We start from the raw sequence: 18,166 nt of genomic DNA, 5'->3' as shown, positions 1-18,166 counted from the left end.
GCTCTCAAACACAAAGTTCACAAGTCACAAATACACATCACACTGCTTTGGAAATACATCCATCTATCACTCACAAATTCTCCTACTACATGAGGGTATTACACATTGATTTCTATCAAGACATGTCTTGATGACTTCTGACCATTTCTCTAACTAACTACACATCATCCTCTCCTCTCCACTCAGCCACTCATGAACCACAGTGCCAGACGGGAGGCACTTTGAACATCTCTCACTCTGAAGCCACAGTTTGCCATATACATCTCCTCCAAAAAGAAAAAAAATTCAGTTGAGCTCATAAGACTTCATGTTACAATCCCTTTGACTGATCAACACTTGCTATGGATTGTGTGTGTGTGTGTGTGGGGGGGATAAAGGGTACAAAGTCTCATTCTAATCCAAAAATCTGGATAATGCTAAATATCTCTCTAATAACAACAATCAAGGACGTTTCACCTTTGCACGTTTCATTTTCTGCCCAAGTAATAATACTTCATTTTTCCTCTGCACACATCCCTCCTACATTCTATATAGACAGCTAAATCCTAAATCCTCCTCTGCTCTCCACTCTGACACAGACGGCAGAGAGAGAGCAGAGAAGGGAGGGGCTCTCAAACCCCAGCAACAAGGCTCTGTGAAGTCTCAGCTCTCTCCTCAATGGTCAGATCTGACAGCTCTCTACCAATCAGTAGCTGTGCTGCAATGCACTTCATGACGTGTCATCATGCCACTTCTCTGCCAATCAGTTGCTGTGCCTCAGAGCACTCGGTGACGTCTCCTCATAGGAGCTCATAAAACCCGACTGCTGCATCGCCATTTTCTCCTGCTCGTCCGACCGGAGGTGAGTGCTGCTGTCTCTTGTATTGCTTGCATGATTTCTTGTTACTTACGGCCATGTTTCAAATTCTCATTTTTGCTTCATTGTGTTACGCGACACCGTATTTCCCCTTCTAACATGTACTCAGTAAACGCCGCTACATCCGCTATCGCTGCCATTTCGTGTTGCTGAGAGGAGCCGCTACCTCCGCCATTTCGCGTCTCCGAGACGAGGCCGCTAGCTCCGCCATTTCGCGCCACCGAGACGTGGCCGCTAGCTCCACCATTTCGCGTCACCGAGACGAGGCCGCTAGCTCCGCCATTTCGCGTCACCTAGACAAGGCCGCTAGCTCCGCCATTTCGCGTCACCGAGACGAGGCTGCTAGCTCCGCCATTTCGCGTCACCGAGACGAGGCCGCTAGCTCCGCCATTTCGCGTCACCGAGACGAGGCCGCTAGCTCCGCCATTTCGCGTCACCGAGACGAGGCCGCTAGCTCCGCCATTTCGCGTCACCGAGACGAGGCCGCTAGCTCCGCCATTTCGCGTCACCGAGACGAGGCCGCTAGCTCCGCCATTTCGCGTCACCGAGACGAGGCCGCTAGCTCCGCCATTTCGCGTCACCGAGACGAGGCCGCTAGCTCCGCCATTTCGCGTCACCGAGACGAGGCCGCTAGCTCTGTCAATTCACCTTGCCGCGACTAGGCTCCTCTCCTCCGCCATTTCATGTCTCTGCACGAAATCAACACCATTTCGCCTCACCACCAGGAACAGCTACCTACTCCCTTTTACTTAATCATTTCACATGACTAAAAGCTCCGTATGTTACTGTATCCATTTCAACTTTTTAAAAATGTATTTATATCATACTTTAGATGTTTTTGAGTTGTTTAATGATTTTCTCGCTATATTGTACAACCGTGAGTCAAATTATACAGTAATATTGTTTCACACTGTCAATCACGACAAATTATTACTACACATGTTCATTAATGCCATCATTTCACATGAATACAGCCTCATATACATTATGTTTATAGGTGTGTATGTATGTTTATAGGTGTGTGTTTATCTGCATATCTTGTATGTCTCTATGTGTGTATATACAACGATACTTTCTAACACCTTCATGTCTACCTTACAGATTACCTGCTTGTGACTTGCTGGTCTGCTACATCTCGTATATCAACAACTACTCTTCCAGACTACTCTCATCTGCAAACTCAACACATACTTACGTACTCACTTCATTTACTCAAACGCATAACTTTTGCATACTTTAACAACTCTACATTCGTTCACATACACACACACACACACACTACTTTTACACATCGCCCATCTCCTACTGCCAAGGTAAGTTGCACTTCTTTTTTATTACCTCACTTAAGAAGTGAACATCTCTCCCGTTTGTGAGTACAAATAGCATAATATAGTCTCTTCCTTTCATTGTGAACCATCAATCAATATACATTCTCTTTTATAGATGCCCCGTGCGAAGGCCCACCGGCGTGCCCAGGCGACCAAGCGGAGGATGGCGGAGAGGCAGCCTTGGATCCCTGGGCCACCTATCCCCGAGTTTGTTGCTCGTATGTATTACCTATTCTTTACATACCTTGCCACTCCCACTTAAACACTTGCCACAAAAAACCATGTCAGCCATGGCCTCACATTCTTGTACATGTCCATCCTACCAGGGCGCGGTACCGGACACCGCCATCGCGTGCGGAGATGGCAAACTTCACTCTACACCAACCACTCCGTGAAGTTAGTCACTCCTGCACAGACCCCCGGCCAGAAGGTACCAATCTTTCTCATTCTACATCATTGCATGCATGTCATGCTTGCTGTCTGTGCTAAACATGTGCTTCTGTGACAGATGGTGTTCGTCCTCGGAGACTCCCACCTGCGCGCTATCGTCGACGGGTTCGTAAGTATGCCGCAGGGTTCTCTCTCTTTCGGCTTCCTCTCTGTTCCAGGTGGAGCCGCCTCTGACCTCAGGACCGAGGTCATGCATGCCGCCCTCCCCTGGACCCCGGACTTGGTGTGTGTGGGTGCCCCGAGCAACAACCTCACAGCCAGCAGGACTGTTGGTGAGGCGGCGTTGGACTTCCGTGCTCTCCTGACCACAGTCAGCAGCCTCTGGCCGAAGGTGAGCTTCTGTTCGACATATACTGTTTTGTCTGTCCTTCTAAACAGCCATACTTCAACATACCTCATTATTTACAGTCATACATCGCATCTGTTTGATTTCTCCCCTGTAGGTCTTTGTGATGGATTTCCCTCCACGCTTGACCATCGATCCGGCCCTGCAGGACTTGCTGCGTCAGGAATATCGCCGTGTCACAGCGCGCATGGGTATGTCACACTTTTTCACATCTCCTTCTCCTATACATTTAACACTTCACTGTTCTAATGAATACACATTTACACACTATAATACATATGATTTCCACACCTCTCAGGTATCCCATACGTGTCTATGGCGGAGCACCTCCCAGTCCATCGGTTGGAGCTGTGGTGCCACGACGGTGTAAGTACAGCATTATTTTGTTGTTTAGATATGTGGCACGCTTTACCTTCCCTCTTCCCATGCCACGTGACCCTACGCCATTAAAGTCTACTTTCTTTTCCTGTCTTCAGGTGCATCTCAGCGACTCCGATGGCATGCCGGTTGTGGTGGACCTGCTGTGGAACGCTGCGGTCCATCAGCTCGCCCCCCCTCCACCACAGCCCACCGTGTCACCTCGCACATCGCCACGTGTCAGGGTGTCTCCCAGGGTGATCGTGACGGGACACGTTCCTGTGCCTCGTCGTCGTGACCCCCGGGAGTGGACCATCGTTGGACGGGAATGCGCGGTAATGTATTTCACTACTACGTGAGCCAAATGCACATTTCTTAACACTTGTTCTCATGACCAACATCTAACATATATCCTCTTTCCCCTCTTTGCTTTCTATTTGAAAGACTGGTACACCTCCGGCCCGACAGTCTCCCATCCCGTCCAACCCGGTGTGGTTCAGCAGTGACATGCTGGATGCCATGGAGAAGGTTTCACCTTCTTCTGGCTCTGGCTGCACTGCTGCTCCACCAGCTGGCCAGGTAACTAGACCACGCATTGCATGTACTGTTTCAAGCCTACATGCATATCAGATGTTCTACAAAATAATTCTCTCCTTCTTTCAGTCTCCCCCTGGCAAAGGGAAGCGCCAGCGCCATCGTGTTGCCTCAAAGAACAAAGGAGGGAAGCGACAGGTTGGTTTTTGGATCCTTTCTTACAGTAACTGCAATATAACTTAAACCTGCATTTTCACTTTAACTAACAAATCCACTTCTCTCAATCTCTTAATTTAGGTGCTGGCAACACCACCTGCCCGTCTGACCGTGTCCGCCTCCAAGCCCCGTCCAGCAGCGCAGCAGGTTCGCCTTGCTTTAATTACATACAGTTTACTTCTTTTGGCTCATTTAAATCACCAACATTTCCTCTCCTACTTCATTTACATTTAACATTCTGTTTTCGTCTTCTATCAGGGGGAGGCGGCAGCCAAGGCGTGCGTGGAGGAGTCTGCGGTGCCACTGACTGCTGCCGTGGTGCCAGAGGGTCCGAGGAGGGAGGTTGCCGCAGCTCGCCCGGCCTTGCTGACGGAATCGACTGTCCAGGAGCCAGCGCAGACAACCACCAAAGCTAAGTCTGAATTTTCGATGTTCTCTGTGCATGATGTTAAAGCGGCTAATGCAGATTCCAATGGCAATGATGTGGCAATGGTGGCTCCTAATAGCAGAGGCATTAAGATAGGTAAGGTTGTGAAGGGCTCATTTCACCAGGGACATGAGCAGTTTAAGTATGGAGGACTGCAGTGTATGGCTATTGCTTTGGTCAGCTTAGCCAAACACACTTTCAGCAGTGTGTTCTCCTGGAAAAGGTGTGATGTAGATCGCGTCTTAATTGAAGGTGATGAGTTATACACCTTCCTGCGTGACAGTGGCTCTTTTACACATCCCTCAAATCTGCTGTCTGTTCCTGATCTGCCACAGCACTTGGAAGTTCATGGACAGATATGTAGTTTCCATTTTGGGGATGTGCTCTTAGGGGAAGTAGGTGTGACTGAAGGGGAGCTGGTGGACTTCGGTGTCTTTATCAGTCTGCGTGATGGACTGGCCAGGATCTTCAGTGAGTACAGCACATGTCTAATGACACTGTGTGGAAACACCACTTCCATCATCCATCAGGATGGACAGTTTGCTGTGGTTGACAGTCACTCGCGTAATTATAGTGGCTTGTCACATTGCCGTGGTACCAGTGTGGTTCTGCATTTTGCAGGTCTTGATGACCTGCACCACTACATCTGCTGTTTGGCTGAGAGTCTCAGTGCAAACCAGAAACTTTTCGAACTCTGTGGTGTTCTTATGTGTTCGGATGTGAATCCACTTCCATCTGGAGAGAGTTGTATGGTTGAATCCAGTGAAGCGAGACAGTCTGCTTTTATTGCCAAAACAGTACACGATGACCTCAACATCTCCGAAGGTGTTCTTACTGTACCTCCAAGTCTGGCCATGTCTAACATTGCTGACCAGACTCCATCTTGTAATGTCAGCACTGCGTTACACAAAGAACCACACGGTACTCACGACACGAAGCGCAAAATTTCTCCTGACACCCATGTGTCAAAGAAATTAAAGACACTTGAAGACTGTATGCTTTCCACAGATGTAGAAATTTGCGCTGTCACAAATGACACGCTGCTGTTTTGTCCTCTCGGTGTACATAATTGTCAGGTTTTATGTCAGAAGTTAAATATTGACTTTGACAAGTTAAATCCTCCACTCTCCACAGAAGTTGGATTGATCGGTCCTCCATGTAAGAATGAGAGGATCGTTGCTGATGGGAACTGCTTCTTCAGGGCCATCTCTCAGGCAGTGAGTGGCTTTCAGAAGCACCATCGCAAAATTAGATCAGCTGTTTGTAAAGAGCTGGAGAGAAATGCGCAGAGATATGTCTCTCTTTTGAGAGGACAGTATTCTTCTGTGTCACAGTACCTCCAGCAGTCCAGGATGAAATATGTTAACACTTGGGCCACAGAGGTGGAGATACAGGTCACAGCAGATTTCTTAGGAGTTAGTGTTTGTACTTTTCTGGATAAACGTTGGATTAAGTATAGCAGTGCCAGTGACCTTTTTTACCCAGAGTGCATTTATGTACAAAACATCCTGGACAGGCATTTTGAGAATGTGGTCTGTGTGTCTAAGCCTGGACAACAGACGTGTTATGGTTGTTGTAAAGTTGTGGATGTGCCAACTTACACCTTGAGGACTAAGTTACAAGTTCCTGCTGAGTGTGACACGGAACATGTAGCATGTCATTTCCCTTTCGTTGTTTCTGACAAAGGTCTTGATACTGATCAGTTTCTGCACGTGAATACTGAGTCTAAAGTAACTGTTGATGCTGGGAGGTCTGAATATTTGAAGCTCAAAAAAACAAAACAGGACAAATTGAATAAATTGACTAGGGAGAAACATCTCTATACCAAGAAAAACATGTATTGGGAAAATGCTCTCTACAGAGAGAGGAAAAAATTACAAATGCTCAATAAATATCACACACATTTAGCATACAAAGAAAGTATAAAAGCTAAGAGTAGACGAAACTACGAACAGAATCCCCAGCATCGACACAAAGTTAAGACCAGAAGTAAAGCTGTAAGTATTGTCAAATATCAACAAAACATCCAGCACAGACTCAGTGTAATAGTCAAAAGTATAGAAAAATATAGAGACAATCTCCAACATAGACAAAATGTAAAAACTAGAAGTGTCATGAAATATAGACAGAAAATCAACCACAGAGAGAACGTTAAAGCCAGAAGTGTTGTCAAATATAGAGATGACATCAAGCATAGGCAGAGCGTTAAAGCCAGAAGTCTTGTCAAATATAGAGACGACATAAAGCATCGGCAGGACGTTAAAGTCAGAAGTGTTCTCAAATATAGAGACGACATCAAACATAGGCAGAGCGTTAAAGCCAGAAGTGTTGTCAAATATAGAGACAACATCAAACATAGGCAGAGCGTTAAAGCCAGAAGTGTTGTCAAATATAGAGACGACATCAAGTACAGACAGACAGTTAGAACCAACCGGAAGGAAGTTATAACAAAAAAGTATCATGGCAGTTCAGAATTTAAGAAAAAAGTTATTGCCACTGTTAAATTACATAGGACAAAAAGAGCTGAGAAGTATCGAGACTTTGACTTTGTCATGGAACAATTCTTGGAAAAGGTTAGAGATGGCCCTGAGTTCATCTGTTGTGTGTGTCATCGGTTGTTGTTCAGAACTCAGGTGCTTGGTTGTAGTTACGAAATGTACGCTGGAAATTCTGCTAGAGTTGCGGTTGCTAACCGATGCATAAGTGACACGTATTTGCATAGGTGTGGTAGTGATTGTGTTGTGCCTTGTGCTTTGGCAGCTTGTAGAGGGGAACTTTGGATCTGCCATACGTGTCACAGTAAAATTTCCAAAGGGCAGATTCCAGCTGAGTGTTGGGTCAACAACCTGACACCGGATCCCATTCCGCCGGAACTGGGATGCTTGAATAGCTTGGAGCAACACTTGATTGCGCTGCATATTCCGTTCATGAAATTGTTGGCATTGCCCAAAGGGGGGCAGAACGGAGTACATGGGCCGGTAACGTGCGTTCCGGCTAATGTCGTGCAGACAACCAATGTGTTGCCTAGGACTAGCGTGGAAGGGTCCCTGATGCAGGTCAAACTTAAACGCAAGTTGACCTACAAAGGCCATTATCGATATCAGTTTGTCGATAGTACACGAGTAAGACAGGCGCTGCACTTTTTGAAAAGGAATAATCCTTTCTACAAGGACATTGACTTCAATGAGGATTGGGTCAATGACTTTTGTCGCCAGGACGATGGCGAGACTGAGGAGGTTCAGTCTGACGGTGAGGACGGAGCTGTCGTAGATGGGGCAGAGTCTTGTGAGCAGAAGCAGGTCATTTCAGAGGGTGCTGTGACAGCTCCGTCAGGTGGTCAAGACAACGTGATAGATGATTCAACAGAAATAATTCAAGATGAACTGTTGCATGACAGACAGCAGCACTGCATGTTTCAGGACACTTGTCTTATGCCTGTTGATATTGGTCAGGAAGCATTAGACCAGTATTTCGAGGACATAATCAACGTGGCGCCTGCGGAAGGGAATAGTCCAGTTAGGCTGCTTTCTGACCACACGAACGAGGCCAAGTGTTTCCCCGTCTTGTTTCCTCTGGGTAGGAAAACATTTCACGACGGGCGCTCGCAAGCGTTGACTCTGACGCGGTACTTCAACAACCGGATTATGCATGCGGATGGCCGCTATTCCGGCAACGTTGAGTACATTTTCTTCAGTCAGTACATGTCTGAGGCTGAGCAAGTGTCCTCGAAAGTTTCCGTGGCAGGGCGTAAGGGTAGGGCAGGTCACAAGTCCCAGAAGGTTAGCGCAGCGATGCTGATGAACGAGGACACTTTGAAGCAGATGTTGCAGGTCGACGAGGGCTTCAGATTTCTGAAGCCCATTCGAGGAACGCCTGCCTTTTGGCAGTCGGTTCAAAAGGACCTGTTAGCATGCGTCCGTCAGTTGGGGATTCCGACGTGGTTCTGTTCGTTTTCGTCTGCTGATCTGCGCTGGCAGAATCTCCTGACCAGTATCCTGAAGCAGGAGGGCAGAACGCAGACGGTGGAGGATTTGGAGTGGGCAGACAGGTGCGAGCTGTTGCGGAGGAACCCCGTGACAGCCGCGAGGATGTTTGACTACAGGTGGCATTGCTTCTTGAATGAGGTTCTCAAGTCTCCTTCACAACCGATTGGCAAAATCACAGATTACTTTTATAGGGTAGAATTTCAGCAGCGCGGCTCCCCTCATGTCCACTGTCTGTTTTGGATTGAGGGGGCTCCCCAAATTGATAAGAACACAGATGAGGAGGTGGTGGCATTTATTGACCAATATGTCACCTGCGACTTAAACCCTGACGATGACACGTTATCGGCTATCGTGGCATCGGTTCAAGCCCACTCCAGGCGACACACCAAATCCTGTCTGAAACACGGAACGTGTCGCTTCCATTTCCCAAAAGTTGTTTCGGCACGAACTTTTGTTTGTAAAACGGAAATTAAAACCTGTACCTGTGATCCGAAGGCAAGAGAGAATCCTCAGTCAACAAGCGTGCCGGTCTGTAATTGTTTCCAAGACACGAATCCCATTAATAAGGAGACGGCACACGCCATTTTGAAAGCCGTGAAGAAGGCTGTTAAAAAAGCGGACGCAGGAGAAGTGGCCTACGCTAGCGTGGACCACTTGTTCCAGACTCTGGGCATTAATCAGGACATTTTTGAGCTGGCTTTTAAGCGCCTGCACACAAAGACTAGAATAGTCTATAAAAGAGGGGTAAAGGATGTCTGGGTGAACCAGTATAGTAAGAATTTGTTGAAGTGCTGGAATGCTAACATGGACATTAGCTTTGTCACCGATGCCTATGCAGTAATCATTTACATCATTTCGTATATAACCAAAGCCGAGAGAGAAATTGGGCTTTTATTGGCCAACGCACAAAAAGAAGCATCCAAACAATCAAATCTCTCTGCTAGAGAGGCTTTGAAAAAATTAGGAAGTGTGTATTTGCACAACAGGGACGTTTGTGCCCAGGAGTCGGTGTACAGGCTAACGAACATGCATCTGAGGGAGTGTTCCAGAAAGGTCGTGTTTGTGCCAACAGGGGCAAATGTAGTTAGGATGAGTTTACCCCTCAGTGTGTTGAGGCAGAAAGCTGCTTGTGGTGACATGAGGTCAGAGGATATGTGGATGCCGAATATAGTCGATAGGTATAGGAGCAGGCCAGATGACCAGGTGTTCGAGGACATGTGTATGGCTACGTTTGCGTCTGAGTATCGTCTTCTCAGCAAGAATGAAAAGTCCAAGAACATGATTCAACTGAAGAATGGACTTGGCTTCATCTCGAGGAGAACGCGGTCTCAGTTCGCTGTTGTGCGCTACATGCGCTTCGACTTAGAAAAACAGGAGGAAGCACACTATCAGAGTCTGCTTCAGATGTATCTCCATTACAGAATTGACGCAGATCTGAAACCTGAGGGGTTTCATCTGTTCAGTCAGTTCTATAAGGATGGAGAGGTTAGGTTCAGGGACGGTTCGTTGAAGCCGGTTCAAAGCGTCGTCGATGAGAACAGGGCCAGGTTTGAGGTCGATTGTCCTGAGTTGGATCACGCTGAGGAGATTGCTCAGCAAGGTCAGGTCGATGAGGATGTTTGGGGGGAGCTCTGTCCTGAGCTGGAAGCGGAACGCATCGAGTGTTTAGAGGAGATGAAAGAGCAAAGGCAAGGCGAAAATGCTGATGAGCATTTGGCCGACGCCTTACAAAATGTTCCCGATTTGGCGGCTGCCAAACCAAAAACAGATGTGTTTTTGGAGAGGAACAGGAGCATTTTGCCCAGAAGTGACGGCTTGGCCTTAGTTAGGTCTCTGAACGAGACGCAAATGGCTGTCTTCAACAAAGTTAGACAGTGGTGTCTGCAGAAGGCCATGGGTAAGAACCCAGAGCCTCTGCATGTGTTTTTGACAGGCGGTGCAGGGACGGGGAAAAGTCACTTAATTAGGGCCATTCAGTACGAGGCCGGGAGACTGCTGGCAACACTTTGTCATCAACCAGATAGCATTTCGGTTCTGTTAATGGCCTCCACGGGCATAGCTGCATACACTTTAAATGCAGCAACAATTCATCACTCGCTGAGTATTGGCACACACTCCAGCTTGCCTTACACACCCTTGGGAGAAGACAAACTGAACTCTCTAAGGGCCACATTTAGAGACCTCCAAATTGTCATCATTGATGAGATTAGCATGGTTGATCACAATCTGTTGGCATACGTTCACGGCAGGTTGAGGCAGCTAAAACAGACCGGTGACTTTTCCCCATTCGGTAATGTTAGCGTCATAGCCGTCGGTGACTTCTACCAGTTGCCTCCCGTTAAAGGGAAGCCGCTGTACGCTGGTCAGGTTGGTGTGGACCTGTGGTGCCACTTTAGCGTGGTGGAGCTGACCACTGTCGTCAGACAGAAGGACAGCTCCTTTGCTGAGATGTTGAACAGGCTTCGGGTGCGTTCCAAGAAAACCCCCATGTTAGACGGCGACGTCCAAATTTTGAAATCGCGAGAGACAGGGGAAGATAGCTCGGCCTTGCATATTTTCACCACAAATGTGCAAGTGGAAGAATTTAATTTGAACCAGTTGTTCCGCACGTGCCCAGATTATGTTGAAATTGACGCTAAAGACTTTACGCCGAACCGCAAAACCGGCAAATTGGAACCTGGAATCATTAGCAAGGGGCAGGGCACGTGTTTGGAATCTAAATTGTGTTTGGCCAAAAACGCCAGAGTCATGCTCTGTCGTAACGTCGACGTCCAGGACGGTCTGGTCAATGGCGCGTGTGGCACTGTCAGCTACATTGAATTTGGCCCCGACCCCACATTTCCTCTGAGAATTTACGTCAAGTTCGATGACGACAACATTGGCAGACAGAGGAGGACAGAGCGTCCACACGCAGCAGTAGAATACAGGCATTCTACTGCTATTGAACCAGACAGGGAGAAGACCAGGAAGCGCGGTTGTGTGCGGGTGCAGTTTCCCCTCAGGCTAGCGTGGGCTTGTACAGTCCACAAAGTGCAGGGGTTGACTGTAGACCAGGCTGTTGTGTGTTTAAAGAAGGTATTTGCACCTGGGCAGGCGTATGTAGCTCTCAGTCGTGTTAGGGCCTTGTCGGGACTGATCATCAAGGACTTTGAAGAAAAGGCCATTTACTGCAAGGACACCATTAAGGAGGCCATGGCTAGCATGCCTCCATTTTTGATTGAGCAGCCTTCATCAAATACACAGTTCGCGGTGTATTTGATGAACGTACAAAGTTTAAGTCGCCACCTGCTAGACTTGGTGTCCTGCACGCAGCATTTGCAGCTTAACTGCATTGCTGTCACAGAAACATGGCTCACTGCACAGTCCTCATTGGACTGTGTGCAAATCTCTGGCTACGATTTCCACAGTCGTCCTCGGTCTCTGTGTTACAGCGCCGCTGACCCCACATTCTCCAAATTCCAGCAGTTAGAACGCGGTGGCGTCGGCCTGTATAGTTTAACCCATTCGGACGTCGACATTCTGCAGGTACCCGATTTCAATCTGGAGTGCTTGGTGTGCCTGCACAAAAAATTGAGCATTTCCCTGGCCGTCATTTACCGTCCACCAGCGTATCCAAATTTGCTGTTCAAAGGCAATGTGGGGAGGTTGCTTGACTGGTTAACTCCGACAAGTAACACTGTTGTAGTCATGGGAGACTTTAACGAGAACATTTTGAAAGGGTCATCAATTTGTAAATTTATGGAAGAAAAAGGGTTCACCCAACACGTGACACAAGAGACCACAGAAAAGGGGACGCTAATTGACCACGTTTACGTTAAAACGTCACAGTACGACGTGGAATGTGCAGTCTGGCCAGCCTACTTCAGCGATCACGAAGGGATCCTGTGTAGGTTTTCTGTTTCAGATGATCAGGGGGAGTTAGATGACCTCGCCAGTTTGTTTAGCTTGGATGACTTTGAGGATTTCCAGGGCGATTCTGACCACCAGGATGACTGAGTGTCAAAGCTACATGGCTGTCCCAGGTCAAATACTAGCCTCATGTCAGCTCAGTTGGCTCTGTGTGTGCTGGTAGGACAAGTTGACTCGGACCTGTTGTTGATAGGAAGCCTGGCATGATTGTTGGCATTTGTTAGTATAGAAAGTCCCACTCCACCTCTCTGTGCCCTTTTTAATCTTTTTAACTTTTTTAACCTTTTTAACTTTGGCTATTTATTCTGTGCATGTCTTGACATGCACGGTTTTTAAGGTATTTATTCATGTATTTATTAACTTATTCCACTGTCACGCACTGCACTTACTGCAGTTTTGTAGTGACTATGAGTTGGTAGTTTAGCTCCACGAATCATGGTTCCACTGGTGCTGCGTGACAATCATGGGTCACAGCACGTTGTTGTAGTTGTTATTTATAGTTGTTGTTGGTCATTTATAGTTGTTGTGAGTCACTGTCTGTCACATTATTGCTGTTGGTCTCTTATAAATGTTTTATCAATGTATTCTGTATGTATTTTTGCCTGTTGTCTCTCCTCTCAGCCCCCTCCCTCTTTGTCTCTCTCTCTCTCTCTGTATCTCTCCTCTTCTCCCACTGCCCCCGCCCCTCACCCCCAAGTCTATCTCCCCTCTCCACCCCAGCCCCATCTCTCTCCCTCTCCCTCTCAACCCCAACCGGTCCAGGCAGGTGGCCGCCCACTTTGAGCCTGGTTCTGCCTGAGGTTTCTTCCTGTAAAAGGGAGTTTTTCCTCACCACCGTTGCCAAGTGCTTGCTCATGTGGGAATGTTGGGTTTCTTTCACTAAACTTGTAAATAGTTTGTTCATTGAACCCCAACGGGGAGAAATTTCATTTCAGTTCTAAATTACTTTCATTATGTTCACTGTATGTTCTAAATGCATTTTTATTTGACTTCAGATTTATAATTTCCATTTTGTTACACATGCAGTGACTGTCTCTAATTGACCTTTTGTTCAAACTAATCAGTAAATAAATTCCCATGTTCACCACAGCTGATGTCTGTCTTTTATTGTCACAATAACTGTACATGGACAATGAATGTTGAACTTTCTAATCCAGTCAAATGTCCTGTTTTCAATGCTGTATTTTGCCACATTCATGCTTGATGATATTCAGCAACTTAACTGGAAGAACCACAGTAAAGTGACAGCCAACAGGTAGCACAGACAATGATGAACACAAGGGTCAATATGAAGCTGTCACATCTGCAGTCACACTTTGGGTCCAACTGGAGCTTCTACCTCCTCAACTTCAACTCTCACCACTTTGATACCAACATGGATGGAGGAGCACTTCTCCATCACCCTGGGATTGATGATGTCATTCAACACCTTCACTAGGAGAAGCACATCAAACTTAGACAAAGGTAGGACAGAAGATGACAGGCAGACGGATCAATGCTGTCAGCTCAGCACTTGGAGTCACAACTGAAAAAGATGGTCTAAAATATTACTATTGGCCAACATATGGAGAGTTAATGACTGTTTTTAACAGTAAAACTGGCAGAATCCTCCTCTGCCCTTCAGTCTAAAAAAGATGGTAGAGATTTGTTATCTGTTGTCATGGAAACCAAAAGGCAGCTTCTCTGCCCTCATGTACATACTCTCAAACAAACACTTGTAGCTTCTAAACTAAAACACTCACACCTTCAGAAAACACACCATTGAATTCCTGAGAAAAAACTCTACGCACTGATGTCTTTACATTCCACTTTTGACCAACATATGCAGAGTTATGACTGTGTTTATCAGTAAAACTGCCAAATCCTCCTCTGCTCTCAGCTCTGACAGAGATGGCAGAGAGCGAGCAGAGAAGGGAGGGGCTCTTAAAGGGCCGGCTCTCAGCTCTGCAGTCACACTGTGCAGCGAACTGAGGCTCGTATCTCCTAAACTACAAGGCCTAGGGATTTGCCGATTACACCGTTGGATTGGGGCCGGCGATCCGGCCGCGGTTAGGCGGGGGCTCAGGCCCTAACAACGCTGCTTGCAGCTTTAATTATTATTAGGGCCTGAGCCAGAAGGTACTTCTGGGCGAAGACCCTATTATGTTTCGAAGTCAGAGAGACACGAAGTCAGCGCTAAAAGCAGTAAAAACACACACTTAGGAACATCACAGGCCTCTAAAAACATCACAGGGGGGTCCGGGGGGGGGACGGGGGGTGAGGTCCCCCATTGAAACCAATGGTGGCAAAAATTTTATCTGAAATTGTAACGTTTTATTATTATTATTCTTTCTTTCTTCCGCCGCCACTTTAATGCTTAATTTGACCCCCTGAACATGCATGAAATTCGCTGAAATTTTGCACACACGTCCGGTCTGGCGAAAAATTTTATATTTAAAAAAAAAATTTCGCAAAAACTCAATAGCGCCACCTAGGGAGCAAAAAAACTCGCAAAAAATTTAGAGACCTATAACTGCTTGCACGAATGTCCCACACACACGGGACCATCACCGTTGCACTCGTCTCATCAAGACGAAAAATTCATACGCTCTGACCTCTCACCTATCTACAACACAATGTCCACAAATTGGACAAAACTGTCAAAATGAGGACTTTTGCTCCTCCCCGAACAAAATCTATCTCCTCCTAAACCGTAAATGGCATCGCTTCCAGACTTTCACACATTACTCTCCCAACTGTGCTGATTAAAAGTTCAGTAAGAATAATATACTACGCGCTCGGTTTGGATTTTATAAGCTGTCAAAGTCGGGGAGACACGTTTTACGTTACAATGGAAGTCAATGGGGAGGCCGTGTCCTCTCATGGTACATACTTTCAAAGAAACGCTTCTCACATCTACACTGAAACTCACACACCTTCACAAAACACACAATGGATTCCTCAGAAAAATCTCTACAAAAATATGGAATTATATTCCACTTCCAAGCAACAAATGCAGAGTTATTTGCTTTTCACACACTAAAAATGTGCATTTTTTAGCTGCTCTCCACTCTAGCACAGATGGCAGAGATTTGTTTACTGTAGTCATGGAAACCACAATTGGAGCTTCTCTGCCCTCATGTACATACTCTCAAACAAACACTTGTAGCTTCTAAACTAAAACACTCACACCTTCAAAAAGCACACCATTGAATTCCTGACAAAAAACTCTACGCACTGATGTCTTTACATTCCACTTTTGACCCACATATGCTGAGTTATGACTCTGTTTCACAGTAAAACTGCCAAATCCTCCTCTGCTCTCAGCTCTGACAGAGATGGCAGAGAGCGAGCAGAGAAGGGAGGGGCTCTAAAATTGCCGGCTCTCAGCTCTGCAGTCACGCTGTGCAGCGCGCTGAGGCTCGTATCTCCTAAACTACAAGGCCTAGGGATTTGCCGATTACACCGTTGGATTCGGGCCGGCGATCCGGCCGCGGTTAGGCGGGGGCTCAGGCCCTAACAACGCTGCTTGCAGCTTTAATTAGGGCCTGAGCCAGAAGGTACTTCTGGGCGAAGACCCTATTATGTTTCGAAGTCAGAGAGACACGAAGTCAGCGCTAAAAGCAGTAAAAAAACACACTTAGGAGCATCACAGGCCTCTAAAAACATCACAGGAGGGTCCGGGGGGGGACCGGGGGGTGAGGTCCCCCATTGAAACCAATGGTGGCAAAAATTTTATCTGAAATTGTAAAGTTTTTTGGTATTATTAGGGCCTGAGCCAGAAGGTACTTCTGGCGAAGACCCTATTATGTTTGCTCGGCAGAGCAACACATTAGCAGCACTAAAAACACTAAAAACCCACACTAAACAGTGTCCCAGGCCCCCCCAACACCCATGAGGCAACTGGGCCAGACGGCCCGGAGCCAGTTTTCACATACACACCCATTCAAAACCTGGTATTATACTGTTCTTGCTCTCAATGAGTGCGCGCTATATGCGCATAATGCGCATAACGCGCATAATCTAATTTGACCCCCTGAACATGCATGAAATTCGCTGAATTTCGGCACAATCGTTCGGTATGTCTCAACATTCACTAATCAAAAACAAAAACGCCACAAAAGTCTCTAGCGCCACCTAGGGAGCCACACAAAAAAAAGATAATTTTTTTTAATTTCGCGCGCTATAACTCCTCACACAAAACTCCCACAGACATGGGACCAACACCGTTGGACTCGTCTCATCAAGACGAACAATTCTTACACTCTGACCCCTCACCTATCTCCAACAGAATGTCCACAAATTGGACAAAACTGTCAAAATCAGGACTTTTTTTACTCCCCGAACAAAATCTATCTCCTCCTAAACCGTAAATGCCAGGGCTTCCAAACTTTCACACATTACTCTCCCAACTGTGCTCTTCAAAAATCTTTAAAGGCTAATATACTACGCGCTCGGTTTGGATTTTATAAGCCCTCAAAGTGGGGGAGACACGTTTCACGCTTACAATGGAAGTCAATGGGGAGGCCGTGTCCTCTCATGGTACATACTCTCGAACAAATGCTTCTCACGTCTATACCATACATCGCACAGCTTTTAAAAACATATCACTGTATTCCTGACAAAAATCCCTACAAAAATATGGTATTTTGTGTTACTTTCCACCAACGTAGGCCGAGTTATTCAGCTTTTACACACTACATTTCTCTTAATCCTCCACTCTCTCCACTCTAGCACAGATCAAAGAAAGTGCAGCGGGGGAGGGGTTCTTAATGGGCCAGCTGGCAGCTCTGCTCTCAGCTCTGCTCTCAGCTCTGACAGAGATGGCAGAGATTTGTTTACTGTAGTCATGGAAACCACAATTGGCACTTCTCTGCCCTCATGTACATACTCTCAAACAAACACTTGTCGCTTCTAAATTAAAACACTCACACCTTCAGAAAACACACCATTGAATTCCTGAGAAAAAACTCTACGAACTGATGTCTTTACATTACACTTTTGACCAACATATGCAGAGTTATGACTGTGTTTGTCAGTAAAACTGCCAAATCCTCCTCTGCTCTCCACTCTGACAGAGATGGCAGAGAGCGAGCAGAGAAGGGAGGGGCTCTTAAAGGGCCGGCTCTCAGCTCTGCACTCACACTGTGCAGCGCACTGAGGCTCGTATCTCCTAAACTACAAGGCCTAGGGATTTGCCGATTACACCGTTGGATTGGGGCCGGTGTCAAGGACGCGGCCGTAGGCCGCGTGGGGGCTCAGGCCCTAACAACGCTGCTTGCAGCTTTAATTAGGGCCTGAGCCAGAAGGTACTTCTGGCGAAGACCCTATTATGTTTGCTCGGCAGAGCAACACATTAGCAGCACTAAAAACACTAAAAACCCACACTAAACAGTGTCCCAGGCCCCCCCAACACCCATGAGGCAACTGGGCCAGACGGCCCGGAGCCAGTTTTCACATACACACCCATTCAAAACCTGGTATTATACTGTTCTTGCTCTCAATGAGTGCGCGCTATATGCGCATAATGCGCATAACGCGCATAATCTAATTTGACCCCCTGAACATGCATGAAATTCGCTGAATTTCGGCACAATCGTTCGGTATGTCTCAACATTCACTAATCAAAAACAAAAACGCCACAAAAGTCTCTAGCGCCACCTAGGGAGCCACACAAAAAAAAGATAATTTTTTTTAATTTCGCGCGCTATAACTCCTCACACAAAACTCCCACAGACATGGGACCAACACCGTTGGACTCGTCTCATCAAGACGAAC

General features: G+C 46.7%; 1 protein-coding gene across 1 annotated transcript; it reads left to right on the top strand.

The window, feature by feature from the left end:
* Positions 1–790: 790 nt before the first annotated feature.
* LOC147270228 (uncharacterized) lies at positions 791–13,491 on the top strand. The gene is made up of 12 exons (XM_086213022.1): positions 791–841; positions 1,958–2,051; positions 2,300–2,402; positions 2,511–2,614; positions 2,693–2,965; positions 3,078–3,171; positions 3,279–3,346; positions 3,457–3,672; positions 3,782–3,916; positions 4,001–4,069; positions 4,169–4,234; positions 4,346–13,491. Exons 3-12 carry the CDS (start codon positions 2,300–2,302, stop codon positions 12,494–12,496), a joined length of 9,279 nt encoding a protein of 3,092 aa, XP_086069148.1. The 5' UTR covers positions 791–841; positions 1,958–2,051; the 3' UTR covers positions 12,497–13,491.
* Positions 13,492–18,166: the final 4,675 nt, after the last annotated feature.

This window comes from Aulostomus chinensis, chromosome 1 (assembly GCF_037954235.1).
Source record: "Aulostomus chinensis isolate RoL2024-O1b breed Wild chromosome 1, RoL_Achi_v1.0, whole genome shotgun sequence".
NCBI classification, from domain to species: Eukaryota; Metazoa; Chordata; class Actinopteri; order Syngnathiformes; family Aulostomidae; genus Aulostomus; species Aulostomus chinensis.
This window is presented reverse-complemented; position numbering and strand designations above follow the sequence as displayed.